The sequence below is a fragment of the Hevea brasiliensis genome, chromosome 6 (genome assembly GCF_030052815.1).
Source record: "Hevea brasiliensis isolate MT/VB/25A 57/8 chromosome 6, ASM3005281v1, whole genome shotgun sequence".
Classification (NCBI taxonomy): Eukaryota; Viridiplantae; Streptophyta; class Magnoliopsida; order Malpighiales; family Euphorbiaceae; genus Hevea; species Hevea brasiliensis.
In genome coordinates, this window is record NC_079498.1 from 99,942,601 (window position 1) to 99,960,585 (window position 17,985).

At 33.7% G+C, this 17,985-nt stretch overlaps 1 protein-coding gene across 1 annotated transcript; it reads right to left on the reverse strand.

Moving 5' to 3' along the window:
* Nucleotides 1-14,787: 14,787 nt before the first annotated feature.
* LOC110637143 (acetylornithine aminotransferase, mitochondrial) lies at nt 14,788-17,641 on the reverse strand. Its single transcript, XM_021787104.2, has 3 exons — nt 16,866-17,641; nt 16,338-16,772; nt 14,788-15,473 (listed from the first exon to the last, which is right to left on the reverse strand). The coding sequence occupies exons 1-3, from the start codon at nt 17,244-17,246 to the stop codon at nt 14,937-14,939; spliced, it is 1,353 nt and encodes a 450-aa protein (XP_021642796.2). The 5' UTR covers nt 17,247-17,641; the 3' UTR covers nt 14,788-14,936.
* Nucleotides 17,642-17,985: the final 344 nt, after the last annotated feature.

The following is a 17,985-nucleotide window of genomic DNA, read 5'->3' on the forward strand; positions in this document are numbered from 1 at the left end:
TCTTTGAAGAAATATTGATTAGACTGTAATCTTTTGGGTGGTGTAAAAGAAAATCTGAGGGTTGAAATGATCCCACTTAGGTATAGGGTTAGCAAATGATGGGTTAATGCTGGATAATTTATTTATTTTTAATTATTCTTTTATTAAATAAAACCAAAATTCATTTTCAGAAAAAAAATTGCCAACAGTTTATTGAGAGGAGAAGCTTATTCAATTTACGAAATTTGATAAATTAGCATATAGGTGGGATTATATAGGGAGGGTGTACAATAGTGTTGTTTTTATTATATGGATTTGGTCTAAAATTTCGGGATATGTAGGGCTGAATTAGGCACTGTATATATATATCAAGAAATTTTACAATATTTTTAATACAATATTTTACCACTCATTAAAATATATATATATATATATATATATATATATATATATATATATATATATATATATATAAGGATGTATATATAGACTAAATAATCACTTGTATAGAAAATTTTATAATATATATGTGATTCAAAATGAGAAGGGAAAAAGTATATTGGATTTTGTTATGACATACGACCTAATACTAGCAAATACTTACTTTATAAAAAGATAGTCATATTTAGTGACTTTTAAAAGTGGGCAACATAGAAGTCAAATCGACTTCCTCTTAATCAGGAACACAAATAGAGCTCTATGCAAGGTCATTCCAGGAGAGGCTTTAGCAAGTCAACATCGGTTGGTGGTCTTGGATGTCAAGTTTAGGAACAATTTAAGTAAGGTCAGAAGAAATAGTGCAACTCGAACAAAGTGGTGGAAGTTCAAAGGAGTAAAGCAAGTGAAGTTCAAAAATGAGCTTCTCGAGTCCGAAGTATGGAAGTTGGATATGGAGGCCAATGATATGTGGATACAGATGGCATCAAAGATTAGAGAAGTAACTAGAAAAGTACTTGGAGAATCTAAAAGATATGGACCACCCTCAAAAGAGAGATGTTGGTGGAATGAGGAAGTATAAAAGGTAGTGAAGAGAAAAAGGGAATGGTATAAGAAATTACCTAAATGTGATAATAATGAGGCATATGAATGATACAAGATAGCAAAGAAAGAGGTAAAAAAGGCAGTTAGTCAAGTAAGAGCACAGGACTTTGAAAAGTCATATGAGAAACTTGGAACTAAAGAAGGGGAGAAAGATATTTATAGATTAGCAAGGAGGAGAGAAAGGAAATGTCAATATCTGAATCAAGTTAGGTGCATTAAGGATAAAGAAGGAAAAAGTGTTGGTGAAAGATGAGGACATTAAAGAAAGATGGAGAAATTATTTTAATGATCTCTTTAATAATAGTCAAAATGGTAATAGCGTGAATATAGACTATAGAAAAATAGAAAAGAATGTGAATTATACTAGAAGGATTAGATCTTTAGAAGTAAAGGAAGCACTTAAGAGAATGAAAGTGGGTAAAGCCTGTAAACCTAATGAAATACTAATTGAAGTGTGAAAGTGTTTAGGAGATATGGGAGTGGCATGGTTAACTAAATTATTTAATAAGATTTTAAACTCAAAGAAAATGCCTGATGAATGGAGGAGGAGTATTTTAGTACCTATTTTTAAAAATAAGGGAGACATTCAGAGTTGCTCAAACTATAGGGGAATTAAACTCATTTACTATGAAGTTGTGGGAGAGAGTTGTGGAGCATCGACTATGTCATTATACTTCTATCTCTCTCAATCAATTTGGTTTCATGCCCGGTCGTTCAATTATGAAAGCGATCTTTCTTATTAGAAGCTTGATAGAGAAATATAGAGATGGGAAGAAAGATCTACACATGATTTTTATTGATTTGGAGAAGGCTTATGATAGTGTTCCAAGAGATGTCTTATGGAATGTGTTAGAGTAAAAGAGGGTATCTATTAGGTACATACAAGTATTGAAAGATATGTATGAAGGAGCAACTACTATTGTGCGCACAGTGGGAGGGGACACAAGAGATTTTTCGATCTCAATTGGATTACACCAAGGATCAGCCATAAGCCCTTACCTTTTTACATTAGTTTTAGATGAATTGACAAAACATATACAAGAGAGTATTCCTTGGTACATGTTGTTTGTGGATGATATTGTTCTGATAGATGAGACACGAGAAGGAGTCAATAGAAAGCTAGAGTTTTGGAGAAGTACTCTAGAGTCAAAGGGTTTTAAGTTAAGCAGAACGAAGACAGAATACATGCTTTGCAAGTTCAGTGAAGGCCAAACTGGTGATAGGGAAGGAGTTAGTTTGAATGAAGTGGTACTGTCCCAAAGTAATCACTTTAAATATCTAGGCTCAGTCTTTCAAGTAGATGAGGGATGTAAGGAGGATGTTAGTCATAGGATTAAAGCCGGATGGTTGAAGTGGAGACGTGTCACGGGAGTTTTATGTGATCGTAAAATTCCCAATAAGTTGAAAGGAAAATTTTACCGTACAGCCATACGACGGGCTATGTTATATGATAGTGAGTGTTAGGCACTGAAAGAGTCATATGTGTCTAAGATTAGAGTTGCAGAGATGAGAATGTTAAGGTGGATGAGTGGCCATACTAGACTAGATAAAGTTCGTAATGAGAGTATTAGAGAAAAGGTAAGAGTGGTGTCAATTGAAGATAAGTTGAGAGAAGAGAGATTGAGATGGTTTGGTCATGTGAAGCGTAGACATACGGAGGCTCCAGTTAGACAAGTAGAGCACATTAGGTTAGAGGATAGAAAGAAAAAAAGGGGTAGATCTAAATTGACTTGGAGGAAAGAAGTACAACATGACCTAGAAGCATTATACATTTCTGAGGATTTAACCCAAAATCGTTTAGAGTGGAGAAAGTGAATCCATATAGCCGACCCCAAATCTTTGGGATAAAAGTTTAGTTGAATTGAGTTGTATATGTGATTCTGTGTAAGATAATTTTTATGAAATAATAATCCAATTAATATTATACATATACATAAGTGAGTTTCACAAAAATATAATACTACCATATAGTATTTTCAACTGATTTTAAAAACTATAATTGTTTATATGTTAATAGTCTAATAGCTTATCATTTTCTGTAATTTGCTTACACGATCACCATTTTACTATAAATTTACTCCATTTGTATACATACATTTAATTTTTTTTTAAAAGATACAAAAGGTATTTATTTATTTTAGAATGATAATTATTCTCAAATTTGATACAATATAGTTTACATTTGATTAATTTTTCTTAACTCCATTTTGAATTCGATATTGTGCGAGGGAGGGATGGGAAAGATCACCAGACTTTGAATCCCCAAAATTCATCCTTTATTATTTTTATTAAAATTTATTTATTTTTATGTATTCAATTATTTAAATACCATAATATTAATAAGAAATACATATATATTATTAAGATTATGTTTAAAACTTATATTTTTAATTTATAATTTATTTTTTAATAAATAAATTTATGTTGCATAATAATAAATTGAAATAAGGAAATCAAATATAAAAGAAAGAAAATTTCCGTATAAAATATTTCTTGTCCCACTCTTTAATAAGAAAGTTCTTGTCTTGATCTCAATTCTTTACAAATTAAGAATAAGAGGAGCAATCTTATCATTGACCTATCTCATTGTAATTTCTACTTTTTAAATATATAATATAAAATATTTAGTGAAACAGAAAAATTAAGATCTATGTTTTTATTCCAAATGAGTAAAAAGATTTTTCCTAGTCTGAGTTGATGCAATCTTTCAAATGTGTTTGTACACGAGCATGGCAATTTTTTTTTCTTCCCAAATTCAAGACTTTGAAAGTATACAAAAATACGAATTAGCAATTTTGAGAAGTGAAAATGAATTTTGGCTTGGCATATAAAAGTTCAAAAAAAGGCAGTAATAATTTTTTTATATTCTGATCAATGTCCAAGTATCTGTACATGTATATATAGCTAAGTTACAAGAATTTGTAGGAGCTAATTTTTAGCTATTGACCCTACAATCAAGGACTCAAATTACAAATTCCTATTTTACAAAGATTACTAAAAACAAGCCAACAGATCACTAAAATCAAGCATAAATTATCTCTACACTCCCCCTTAAGTTAGTGCATAGATGTCACATATGCCCAAATTGCTTACACACTTTGAGAACACTTGACTAGAAATTGCTTTAGTAAGAACATCAGCCATTTGATCCTCTGAACGAATCTTAGGTAACTCCAGTATCTTCCCATCCAATTTCTACTTGATGAAGAATCTGTCTACTTCCACATGCTTCATACGATCGTGTTGAACCGGATTATGAGCAATATCACATGCAGCCTTATTGTCACAATATAGTTGAATTGGTTCCTTAGGTGGATAACCCAAATCCGTTAAGAGAAGTCTCAACCATAATGCTTCACATATTCCAAGTGCCATTCCTCTAAATTCTGCTTCCGCACTTGAGCGTGCAATAACATTTTGTTTTTTGCTTCTCCATGTAATAAGATTTCCTCCCACAACGGTGAAATAACCGGAAGTAGATGGTCGATCATCTATACCTTTAGCCCAGTTAGCATCTATATATACATTTATGCCTTGAGGGTTTGCAAATTTTGTGGGCAAAATTCCCTTTGCTGGAGTAGATTTTAAATATCTCAAAATACGCATAACTGCATTCATATGTTGCTCTCCGGAATTATGCATAAATTGACTTACAACACTTAAGGCATAAGCAAGGTCTGGTCTTGTATGTGCTAGGTACATCAACCTTCCCACAAGTCTCTGGTATCTCCCTTTATCAACTGGAACTTGAGTATCTCCCTTTATCAACTGGAACTTGATTAGGTTTAATACACAATTTTAAACCTTCTTCAATAGGTGTATCAGGTTTGACAAGCTGTCATACCAGTTTCCTTTAACAAATCTAAAGTGTATTTTCTTTGGCATAAGAAAATTCCTTTAGCTGACCTAGACACTTCAATCCCAAGGAAAAACTTTAATGGACCAAGGTCTTTCATCTCAAATTCCTTAGATAAGTAGCTTTGAAGAGCTTTCCTTTCTTCAGGATCATTTCCAGTCACCACCATGTCGTCAACATACACAATAAGTGCTGTGATCTTACCTTGTTGTCTCTTAAGAACAAAGTGTGATCTGCATTGCTTTGACTATAGCCAAATGCCTTCATAGATTTTGTGAACCTTCCAAACCACGCTCTTGGAGATTGTTTCAGCCCATATAGCGATTTCTTTAACTTGCATACTTTATGATCTTGTGCTTTTGGGATCATGCACCCCGGAGGAAGATCCATGTAGACTTCTTCAGACAACTCATCGTGTAGAAAGGCATTCTTCACATCGAATTGTTGTAATGGCCAATCCAAGTTTGCAGCTAAAGATAATAAAACCCGAACCATGTTGATTTTGGCAACCAGTGCAAATGTCTCTGTATAGTCAATTCCATAGATCTGAGTATATCCCTTAGCCACCAATCTTGCTTTAAAGCGTTCTTTCGTACCATCCGCTTTGTACTTGACTGTATACACCCATCGACATCCAATTGTTTTCTTTTCTGGTGGACAATCAATAATCTCCCATGTATTATTTTTCTATAAGGATTTCATCTCCTCATTCATAGCTGCTTTCCACCTTGAGCCAGCTAAGGCTTCCTGCACATTGTTAGGAATAGATACAACAGATAATTGATTTACAAATGACTGATTTGATTCCAACAAATGATGATTAGACACATAATGACTCATTGGATATCTAGCTTTACTAGAAATTTTGGGTTCATAAGTGGGTTTAGGGGTACCTCTATTGTGTCGTGGTGGTAATTGTTTCCTTGTTGGTTCAGATACGAACTCAGGAGCATCCTCAGTTGGCGACGATTGGTTTGGTACATCAGTTGCTTGTGGTGTGAGGGATTCAGGCGATAGTGAACTCACAACTTCAATTTCTTGATTTTCAAAAATACCCAAATTCGATTCTACCATATCTTGGTTCCTTCCAAATCTTGATGTTCACCACCATAGATTTTTATAACCTGGTTATTAGGTACAAAAAGTCCCACTTCTTCATAATTTAGAGAGAAAACTTCCTTCTGGCTCTCACACTGAAGTTTTGGCTCAGAAGAAAAATACATAGAAGCTTCATGGAAAACAACATCCATTATAACAAATATTTGTTGGGTGGAGGATGAAAGCATCTGTACCCCTTTTGATGAGCAGCATATCCCAAAAAGACACAACGCATTGCGCGAGGAGTTAGCTTGTCACGCTGGTGCTTATGAAGATGCACATAGGCCACACAACCAAAAACATGAGGAGTTAAATTTGAGACTGCTGGTGTAATAATTGCTTCAGAAAGAGCTTGTGATGGTGTTTGAAAATTAATGGTGCTAGAAGGCACCCGATTGATCAAATATGCTACAGAAGTGAGTGCTTCTCCCCAATAAGATAATGACATATGAGCTTCTATCAATAAAGCACGGATAACTTCTAACAAATGACGATTCTGCTTAGGTGTATTAGGACAAACTGTTTGATGAATAATTCCGTGTGCTTCCAAATATTGTTGAAGTTCATAGCTGGAATACTCTCCCCCATTGTCACTGTGTAGAACTTTTACCTTTGCATTATATTGTGTGCAAATCATTTTATGAAACTTTTGATGTAACACCCCTATATGCATAGTTCTGTATATTTTACTGTTCCGGTGACCAGTGTCAGTCTGGACAATCAAGAGGCTTAGAACTAGAATTAAACCATCTAGAAAAGCCAGAAACAAAAATTAATAGCAACTACATGAAGGTTAAATGCAAACCAAGGAAACTAGGCATAATGGGTTAAATGAGCCAAGGCCACAGCGATGGGTGACCGAAATGGGAAGGACTGTGAGGTCAGTCGCTGTCCTATTTTCGAGTGGGACATTGTGACACTGCAAGCTTAAGAATTATTGCGAAGCTAGGGAAAATGTGAAAATCATGGAAAAGAGTTGAGAACAAGGTCAAATAATTGAATCAGACTTCCGGAAGCAATCTAGCATTATTGGTAAAATGGATCAGATCAGTAAGGGGCAAATCGGTCAATTCACCCTTAGAGGTGACTTTTGACCTAAATGTTTAATAAAATGTAGGAAATTAAAATATTAAAAATTAAATTCAAAGTGAAGAGATTATGAAAAGAAAAGAAAAAGAAAAGAGAAGAAAATGAAAATTAAAAGTTTTATGACATTAACAATTTGTAAGCATGATGTCATAAATATAATTATAATTTAATTAAGTCATTTTGTGGATAAGTATATAAAGGAAAAAAAAAAAAAAGGAAAAAGTCTTATTCTTTAAGAGTTGGCCGCCCTACTCTCACTTACTTCTCTCCTTCATATCTTCCTTTCCTCCATTAAAGCTCACTTGGAGCTTTTGTAAACCCTAAAATTAGCCATAATTTCCCTAAGCCACAATACTAAAACTCACCCTTAGAGCTTGCTTACCATTTTGGGACACAAAAGAAGTGAAGTTGTGAAGGTATTGGAAAGCCCACCAAAGAGGTTAGTAGTAGTTCTTCATCTCTCTCTCTTTATAATTATGCTTAGGCACCTTAAACAAGTTAAAAATTGTTGAAAAGTGAAAGAAAATAACATGTTAGGGAGCTTCATAAAATTCAGCCAGCCTTGGGATATTGGGGAAATGATGTGTTTTATGTCAATTGATCATGCATATAGGTTCAATTAAGTGAATAAATGTTATTAGAATACTTAAATTTCATGAATTGAACAATTTGCATAATTAGGGTTCTTAAACAAAGGGAAAATTGGGGAAAATTTGGGAGAAATTGGTAATTTGATTTAATTAGACCTAATTGAGGTTTTAAGTGACCAATTGGTATGTTTGGGAGTGCATGAGAATGCATGGAATGGAATTGAAATTGTGTAGGTGAAATAGCCAATTCTGGCAGTTTGACCTTGGCAACTTAAATGGCCATAACTGAAAATTGGTTGCTCCAATTGGTGTGATGCCAATTGGAGATGAAAATTAAGACCCAAAGCTACAATTTTTATGCAGAAATCCAACCTTAAAATTGAACACAAATTGGTGAAAAGTTAGGTCAAATCCGGATTTAGGCACACTGCACTACACAAAATTGACCATATGAACAGTACTTATTCAAATGGTCATAACTTGGTCTAGGAAGGTCCAAATGACCTAAATTTTATACCGATGGAAAGCTTAGACATAGCATTACAACTTTCATGAAGAACACAAATCCAAATTCTGACCATAACCTATTCGAAAAGTGAGCCGCATTCAGGGCACCAAAGCTGTTGAACCAAATTCTGCCTAGAATTTCTGGGTTTGGAACTAATCCGGCCAGCCATCTTAGAATTAACATAACTTGAGCTAAAAAACTCCAAATGAAGTGATTAAAAAAGGGAACTAAAGCTAAGATATTAAGGAATAACTTTGGTGAAGGAAAGTTGGCCAAATTCCCACTGTAGGCAGACCAAAGAAATAGTACAAACAAGTGACCCGAAACTGAAATTTTGGGATTTAACCTTAATAGACTTTAAATTGAATTTGGCAATCAATGCCAACAAAAATATGACTCAAAATGTGGTGTGTGAGTGTAATTAGAATTAGCATATCTATTTAGTATGAAAAAGTCAATATTTTAACTTGAATAGTAAAATGAATAGTAACCCCAATATGCCAAACTCAAAGAACTCCATTTTAAGCAAATTTAAAAATATAATCAAGTGTGTATGAATTCAATTATTGGATTACTTATGAGGTATGGTATTGAAACACTGTAAATTTTGTGTTTCAATAAAAGAAGAGACTATAAAGGATAAGGAAAAAGTGAGTCAAGGCCTAGAGGCGACTCATACAAGGTTTGCACACAATAAATTTTGATTTATTATTTTCTATTAGAAAACTTGTTTAGATGTGCATTGTGAACTATTTGTGTTAATTATGAGTTTCGAGAAATGTTGTGTTGCCTAATTGTGAATTAAAATGCGAAATGAAAATTTGCTTAATATTTGAATGAAATGTTTAAATAACTTGATTTTGAATTGGTTTTGAATTCACACTTAGCATAACAATATCATTATATTCCTCCTCCATTTGTGGGGTTGAAATAGACTATTTTCCTCCCACTCTGGTGATAAAGACACACGGTGACTCTTTGCAAGTTCACAAACATCACATTTGAAACTAGAGCCATAAAATTTTGCAAATAACCTAAGAAATAATTTCTGAAGATAGCCAAAGGAAACATGTCCCAGTCATCGATGCCATAGCCAAATATCAGATTTCCTTGTTTGATCCTCAGAACTATCCATCGATAGTGCTTGACGTAACTGATTTGAGCTTTGTGATTCCAAGTCCAAGTAATACAACTTACCTCGTTTAGTACCATAACCAATCGTCCGCCTCATTTGGATGTCCTTAAACACACAACATTCAGGCCAAAAAATCACAACACAAGATAAAACATTGGTAATTTGAGAAACAGACAAAAGATTATAATCCAAAGATGGGACAACTAGTACAGAGTCTAAGTTCGAATTATTCATGAGAGACAAGGACCCTTCTCCAATGACAGGTGCTAAGGAACCATTAGCAGTGGAAATAAATTTTTGTGAGGAAGGTTTAAGGGATGAAACCTGTTCAGAATCAAATGTCATATGATCCATAGCTCTGGAATCAATTATCCATGCACTATTAGAAACAAGTACAGATGAATTTAAAACCTTACCACCATTGCCTCTCGTTGCTACAAAGGCTATTGATTTTTCGGCAACATCTTCCTTAGCATTTGTTTCTACAATTGCAACAGTGGAGGTTTTGCTTATAGGTGCCCCAGCAGGAGAAGCTTTGCCTGCATTTCTCTTTCTTGAATCATGGTTATGATCCCACCATTCTGGGTATCCCACAATTTCAAAGCAGTGATCTTTTGTGTGCCCTAGTTTATCATAGTGTGTACACTTATAAGTGGATTTGTTGATACCTGTAGAAGTCCTAGACTTTGTTCGATCTTGTTGGTTTTGAGAGGACAGATTCTGATTTGATCTATTTTTGCTGACCATGGCTGCCGCTTCAGATTTTTCAAGTTCTCCATTCATTGTTGCATGTCGGACAGATTCACGACGGACCATCGAGTAACATTCTTCTAATTCTGGAATAGGATCCTTTCTTAAGATTTCACCACGAATCTATTCGAATTCACCATCTAAACCAACGAGAAAGATGTGCACCCTTTGCCATTGAATAGACTTGCAGTAAGAAGCGACATCATTCTCACTTTCCATAATCACCTTGTCACGATGATCCAATTCACTAAAAATTTCAATTAATTCTCCATAATAGAAACAGAGAGATCTACCATTTTGTTTGGCAGAAAAGACCCTCTGATTTAAAGTGAAGACTTGTAGTTCATCTGCTCCATCATAAAAGGCTTTTGATAGAGCTCTCCAAATATCCCAAGAAGTGGGTAGGCGAATATATCGCTTCATAATCTTTAGAGACATAGACATCAAAAGCCATCTCTTAACTTTTTGATTGTCTGTGTACCACCTTTCGTATCCTTCATCTTTTTCAGTAGGGAGTTGTGTATTCCCACGAATAAATGAGAGTTTTTCTCTTTCAGCAATATGCATCTCTATAATTTGAGACCACCTATCATAATTTGTTTCATTCAAAATGATCCCTGCATTGAAAGATGAACTTTAAGATTTAATGATAATTGGAACAGACTTGGCTCCAAAGGTTTCAGCATCTGGTTTGCTCATGGTTCTACGTCGGAACCAAGCTCTGGTACCAAGTTCAAAAAAAGGCAGTAATAATTCTTTTATATTCTGATCAATATCCAAGTATCTGTACATGTATATATAGCTAAGTTACAAGAATTGGTAGGAGCTAATTTTTAGCTATTGACCCTACAATCAAGGACTCAAATTACAAATTCCTATTTTACAAAGATTACTAAAAACAAGCCAATAGATGACTAAAATCAAGCACTAAAATCAAGCATAAACTATCTCTACAATATAGAATAGAGAGGATTCAAATTTTAATGTTCTCATATATTAATGCATAACAAAGATACAAAATAGACTAAAAATTCCAAGGTGTAAGACTGTATGCAAAACAAGAGATCGAAATTGCTATTTTTTTTTTCGCATAACAAAGAACGGTAAGCACAACATAGAACAGCATCGATCTGTACAGAAAATGCAGAGATAAATTTGTCCATAAGCTTTGAAGTCAATCTTCTATTCCATGTGCTTGCTTAATACTCCATGCAATATCATGCATTGATTGCTCGGTGTTGTTTGGCTTGTTATGGGCATATTTCAAGGTGGTGAAGGAAATGTGTTAGTTATTATTATGATAGTTCAATGTAAACATTCTGAAGGAACATAGAAGAATGTCGGTCTATATATGTGAGAAGGAACAAAAATGGTGGGTTCTCAACCCAAGAGAGCTTAGATTAGCACGCGAAGGGGTTTAGTGTTTTACACACACTCTCTCTCTCTTTGGACTGAGAGACCTTTCTCTTGCTATCAGGGAAAAATGGACCATTTTACAAGGAGGGTGTGGGAAGGAAAGAAAAAGAGATTAGGGTTAGAAAATCCCAAGAAGAAACAAGACAAAGAAAGTATGCTATGATGATATCTTTATCATTCTTGTACTTGGGGCAGTGTTTATTTTCGTGTAAAGTAAAAAATCTCTATTTCTTTGATAGTTTCGTTTCGTGGCATGTGGGCAAATATTATATATGCTTGCAGTTTTGTTTAATGTTATTTCTCTTTTGGGTCGTTTTTGAATATTCTTTCATGGTTTTTGTATCCTTTTCATGAGAATGGTAATTTGGAAATTGGAGGAAAACTTGTACAATCATCAAAAGACAAAAAGAAATCCAGGTACAGCTTCTTCCATATTCGTCGTAGTCTTCTCATTATGGTTTTTATTTTTTTTAGTTAAGGATTGAGAGGAGGACCGGAATCTGATCTGTCCAATAACTCAAACCTGAAATCTGAATATGTTAAATAAGTAATTGGGAATTTTTTTTCTTAGATTATAGGTCAAAAATGTAAATATATAAGATATATGTATTTAATAGATGATTTACATTATACATTTTAAGTTTTAAGTTTATAGTGAACAAGATTTAAATAAAAAAATCTTGACTAATATACTTTTGGTCAGTGGAATAAATTTAAAAAACCTAGAAAAATATTAAATTACAAGTTCTGTTGCTTCATTTTTGAAACCCAGCCCTTGCATAGTTATTTGAGGCTTTTGTTCTTTCTCTCCATCTATTGATTTTCTAATCACCTGTTTGAAATGATTGTTATAATAAAATTCAATTCAATTTTATTAATATCATGTTTTAATATCATCATTTGAAATAAAAATTTAGGTTTAATTTTTGTGTAAATTACTAATAAACTGTGGATTTTAAATAATACTATTTTATTTATGAAGAATTTTAAAGAGTGATTTTAAATAATATTATTTTATAAATTATTTCAAATCCACATTTAAATAATGTTCTTTCCATATTTGTAAGTCTAACATATATTCCACACTCTAATTAATTGAATAAAATATATATTTTTAGCAAATGTAAAATTTATATTTAATATTTATTCATCCAAACACAAGATAAAAGAATTTAATTCAAATGAGTTTGTAAAGAAATTCGTGTGTTTGGAATATTTTAAAAATGATAGAATTCATTTAGATTCTATTATTTGAAATAATTGATAAGTGAAATTAATTAATTTATTTTTCATATTTTACTTTTATTTCAAAAAAATATATAATTTAAGTAATTGTGTTTTGGGTATTTAATAAAAAATTTCATCAAATAAATTGAATTCTTACAAAATTGTGTCACTGTTGACATAAATTCATTTTTTAAATAATTTATTTTTTAATTAAAAGAATTAAATTTTAGAAATTTTAAACATTTCATAAGAATTGATAAAAAAAATTTAATTAAATTGAATTTTTCATTTTTAAATTTTTTAAAAACACTAAATATAAAATTTTTTTCTTAATAGGTCAATGTGAATAATAAATATTTAGACTCTGCATTAAAGAAAAAAAAAACTTGATAATCATTCTGGATGTTTCTTTTCTCTTATTTTTTAGAATCGAATTTCAATTAATATTTGAATTCAAAACCTTACAAAACTCATGTTTCTTCTGGTTTTCTTTTAATTTTGTTATAAACTATGTAATCGAAAATGTCATAACGCCTTGCAGCGGAGGGCATATGTTAGTGATAGACAAGAGAAAGATTTAAGTTCAACTATTTTTTTTACGCAGGCTATTACAGAATCATTTGATAAGACTCACGTTAAATAAGAATTATACATGAGAATGCTCAATGACATCACTTATATTTTACTTTTAATGAATTTTGATATCTTGATAAATCAGATTCACCATCAAATCATATAACAAACTCTAATTAGAGCAAGGTATTTAAACCAATCAAAACATTTATAAATGATTTCTCAAATAACCTTAACAAGGTATGAAAACTCTAACTCAATAAAGTACTTCTCACACTAAAAAAAACACAGAGCTGATAACCTCTTATTTGCACTATAGAAAGTAAGAGAGTCCATCATGTTCTCCGGTCACATACTAGCTTAACGATCGGGGGCTCCATATCAAAACTTTCTAAAATATCAAAATATATCTTCAAAATAAAAACTTCCCGCTATAAAAATATTGTATAGAGGATTATAAATGTGCCAAAAATATTATTCATCTATCCAAAAAATAATGGGAGCTTTTTTCTTTTTAATTTTTCTATCCTTCTTTCTAATTTTCCCCGTGTTTTCTTAAGATTACCCACGTCCTTACCCAAGTTGTTGCCATCGTTTGCTGCGCAAGATGGCTACTGAGACAACCTCGTCTGAATATCCATCAAATGCCTGGTGGTTCGATTACTACCGGTTTAAGCTCAGCCGAGACTCTCCAAGAAATGCTCGGGATACCCTTCTTGTAGTAGCTGCTCTGATTGCGGCTGTGACCTCTCAAGCAGGGTTGAATCCTCCTGGCGGAGTCTGGCAGGAGTAGAAACCCCTAGTGGGGATGCTGGGAAGGCTACATTATGTTAGGTTCTGATAAACACTGCTTATACTGTGTTCGTCTTCACCAACACACTGGCCTTTTCTGCTTCTGTCAGTATCATACATAGGTTGTTACTTGGTAGTTGGCTGCCCTTTCCAAATGGAGGTTTTTATTGCCATACATTCAATGGGATTAGCATCTGCTGCTTCCATTAGTTCAGTCGGGCCGCCAGGCCCTCAGATGCTTCCATTTTTTTTTCAGTATTTATTTTCCTGTGCACTGATAAATTAAGCCAGATATGGAAATTTGACGAATCAATTTGAGCTCTCTCAGCTTGACCAGCAGCTAATGTAAGTGGTGAAAAAATTCGAGGTCAGACAGAAAAATGACTAAGATAGCAAATATTTATTGTTAACTATGGGTTAGGAACATACAGCCTGACAACGGAAATTGTAATCCCATGAAAAATCCTGTATCAGCTTCTAATTGGCATGTTACATTATATAGGATAACAGAACAAAAATTTAGATTTTTTTTTAACCCTTATGAATTTGGAAACGCTACACTGCTACTGATTTCGCCAAAGTATACTAATGGGCAGTGAGACGTAATTCACATCCATGATAAGCTCTAGTGTTCAGGCAATTTTAAGGCTTCAGTATTAGCTCTAGCTAGGCTAGGACTTTTGGATGGATCTCACAAGTGAACAAGGTCTGTAGACATACAACACACAGCAGATACAAATAAAGGTTAACGACGGCCACAGGAAAGTTCAAGGATTTCTTATATCAAATCAGGGTTGATTGCATAACAACAAATGTTCAAGACACGGGTCCAATAATAAGAGAATTTTAACAGGCGTCACCCGAAACTTCTATGACTTCTACTCACTTCAATGTCTTATCAAGTATTGGTAAACATTCAAACAAAATATCAGCTGCACGCTCCAATTCTTGTTCTGAGATGATCAGTGGAGGTACCAGCCTAACCACATTTCCTTTTCCTGCTGTTAATATTAATAGACCAGAGTTTCGACAGGCATCTACAAGAGATGAAGCAGATACATCCAGCTCTATCCCTATTATAAGCCCCAAACCTCGGACTTCTCTCACATGTAAATTTCCTCCCACCTTCTGAATTAGCATTTCTTTGAAGTACTGACCTTTCTTAGAGACGCTGGTCAAGAAACCAGGTCTTGATATTTTATCCAAAACAGTGATGGCAGCAGTACAGACAAGAGGTCCACCAGCAAAAGTGCTTCCATGTTCTCCAAACTTCATGGCAGCAGCAACTCTTTCACTCATTAATGCAGCTCCTATGGGAAGGCCTCCTGCAAGAGGCTTGGCAATGGTCATTATATCTGGGACAACACCATAGGCTTCATATGCCCAAAGATAACCAGTTCGGCCCAAGCCACATTGAACCTGAGAACAGAATATTTAACATTCTACATCAAATATCAGACTACTTCACGCCCTAAACAAAATAAAGTACTTTTTATAGTGATAGAATAAGCAAGACAATTATTGTGCCAGAAATTGTTAGTTTGAGCAGAAGCACAATGCTCACCACCCTGTCCTTCAAAACAATATCGGCCCAACATATGCTTCAAACTTTGGCAATGACAACCTTATCATTCAAAAAAGGGGAAAAATATAGAAAGAAAGACTTATCACTAATACAAGTATCCCTTCACTCCTTCCAATGAAGAAAAACCATTATGCAGCCAGGAATTCTGACTATGCTCTTTTACAGCAAAGAACAAATAAAATACTACAATCCACCTCCATCATTCAAAATACACACACACACACACACATGCATGCACCAATTTCAACTGGTTTGAAGGAAAGTTTCTCATGACATCTAATATAAAGCAATGATGATTAGCTGCTTCCAACCCCAGATACATGATTCTGAATTTCATTAAAATCCAATTCAGTGCAAATAAATATAAATTTTGATTCCTGAGCTTCTTCGAAAGGAAATTTCCCTGCATTACTCCGAATGATTTAAGTTTTACCAAGCATATGCCACCAATTTGGAATTTGGTGTAGATTACAATGTTAGAGGTTCAAACTTAATTGAAATTGAATTGAAAAACTATTACTATTACTAACCTTTATGTCAAATGCATTAGTTGCAGCAAATGATAGAAGATATCAAAATAGAATATCACGATACTTAATATCTATCATACCAAATAATTTTATCAAAAAATTTGCATCTCAGGATCTGTACATGAAGCTATTTCTGAATAACAATAATTAAAAAAAAAAACTTGTTACCTCATCAAAAACCAGGAGACACCCAGCTTCGTCACAAGCACTACGTAAGGATTGCAAAAATTCCTTTGTTGCACTATAAATGCCACCTTCACCCTGGATAGGTTCTACGAATACGGCAGCAATTTTCCCACATTTAATCAATTCCCTAGCAGCTTGTATGTTGCCATATTCCAGAAAAGTAACTCCAGGCATGACTGGCTCAAAAGGGAAGCGGTAATGCTCTTTGCTTGTCAAAGCAACAGCCCCCATAGTCCTTCCATGGAAGCTATTTGTAAAAGCAATGAACTCTGTTGCTGGGTGTTTCTCATCAGGGTGCAAAACCCTCTGAAACTTCCTAGCAAATTTGATAGCAGCTTCATTTGCTTCTGTTCCAGAGTTTGTGAAAAAGACACGATCAGCAAAAGAACAAGCCACCAGACGTTTTGCAAGTTCTACCTACACCAACAAAATAATCAGATCAATTATTCTCTTATTATCATTACCCACACGTAACTATAACATTTTTTAGGAAAAAAAAAAGACCTTTACCTGAGGGATTGAATAGTAGACGTTACTAACATGCGTAAGCAAATTGGCTTGCTCTGTGACCGCCCGAACCCAATCGGGATCCCCATGGCCGAGGGCGTTAACTGCAATACCGGACGTGCAGTCCAAATATTCTCTTCCTTCAGGATCATACAATTTACAACCTTTGCCATGGGCGAGCACCAAAGGATTCCTTGCATAAGTCCCCACCAGGACCTTCGCCTCTATCTCCATCACCTCCTTACTCTTCAAATTCAGCTTCACAGAATCCGTTGGCTGCACGTCCATGTTAAGACATGCTTGCGTCTTAACCGAACGACGAATATCCACCGCCGGGGGAGAAAGAGAGATCAGACGGTTGAGAAAGAGCTTGATTGACCCCATTTTCCCTATATTATGATTAAACTTGAAGAAATTTGTCCTCTGTCTTTGACGCTTTGTGGGTATTGAGTTTATATAGGAAAATTATCCCTCTTTTTTCAATTGGGGGAGAATTATTTGCTTTGCAGGAAAATAATTGAGGAAATGAATCAATTCGATGCGGGGAAAAGCGAAGATTTTGGGAGGATTTTTTGAGTATCGATTGAGAATGGAGAGGGAGAGAAGTTTTTAGTAGAAAGGGTGGCTAGGGTTTAAGGTTCTTCAATGAAGATGGAGAAAGCAGTGGGTACTGGGAACGTTATGCTTCAAAGAGGAATATGCTATATAAATGGCGGGGTTTTGATTTAAGCAGAGAGACTCACAGCGCTTAGGGACTGCTCGGCCATTTTCGATTAGCGGATTGGATCCAAACCTATTAAATGAGTTCAAACGGTATATAATTAAATTTAAAATAATTTAAATTTGAGAAATAAAATCATACCAAATTTAGATTTTATAGATTAAGAATTAATTATTTGAATTTATTTATATAAATAATTAATTATATATAAAACATATATTTTTATATAATATTTATGAATTTTATATATTATATTTTAAATAAATATGATTTAAATATCTTATAAAATTATTAAAATTTTAAAATATAAATTATTTATATGTTTTGCATATATAAGTAACAATTATCAAGTTAGGACATATTTGAGTAATTTAAAATAAATTTTTATTAAATTTAAGATAA

Excerpts from the sequence above, each read along its gene's own strand:
- LOC110637143 (XM_021787104.2), bottom strand. The coding sequence starts at position 17,246 with ATGGGGTCAATCAAGCTCTTTCTCAACCGTCTGATCTCTCTTTCTCCC. Across the intron at positions 16,773-16,865 it reads TCTACTATTCAATCCCTCAG|GTAGAACTTGCAAAACGTCT; the intron begins GTAAAGGTCTTT and ends TTGTTGGTGTAG. Across the intron at positions 15,474-16,337 it reads GTCTCCTGGTTTTTGATGAG|GTTCAATGTGGCTTGGGCCG; the intron begins GTAACAAGTTTT and ends TTCTGTTCTCAG.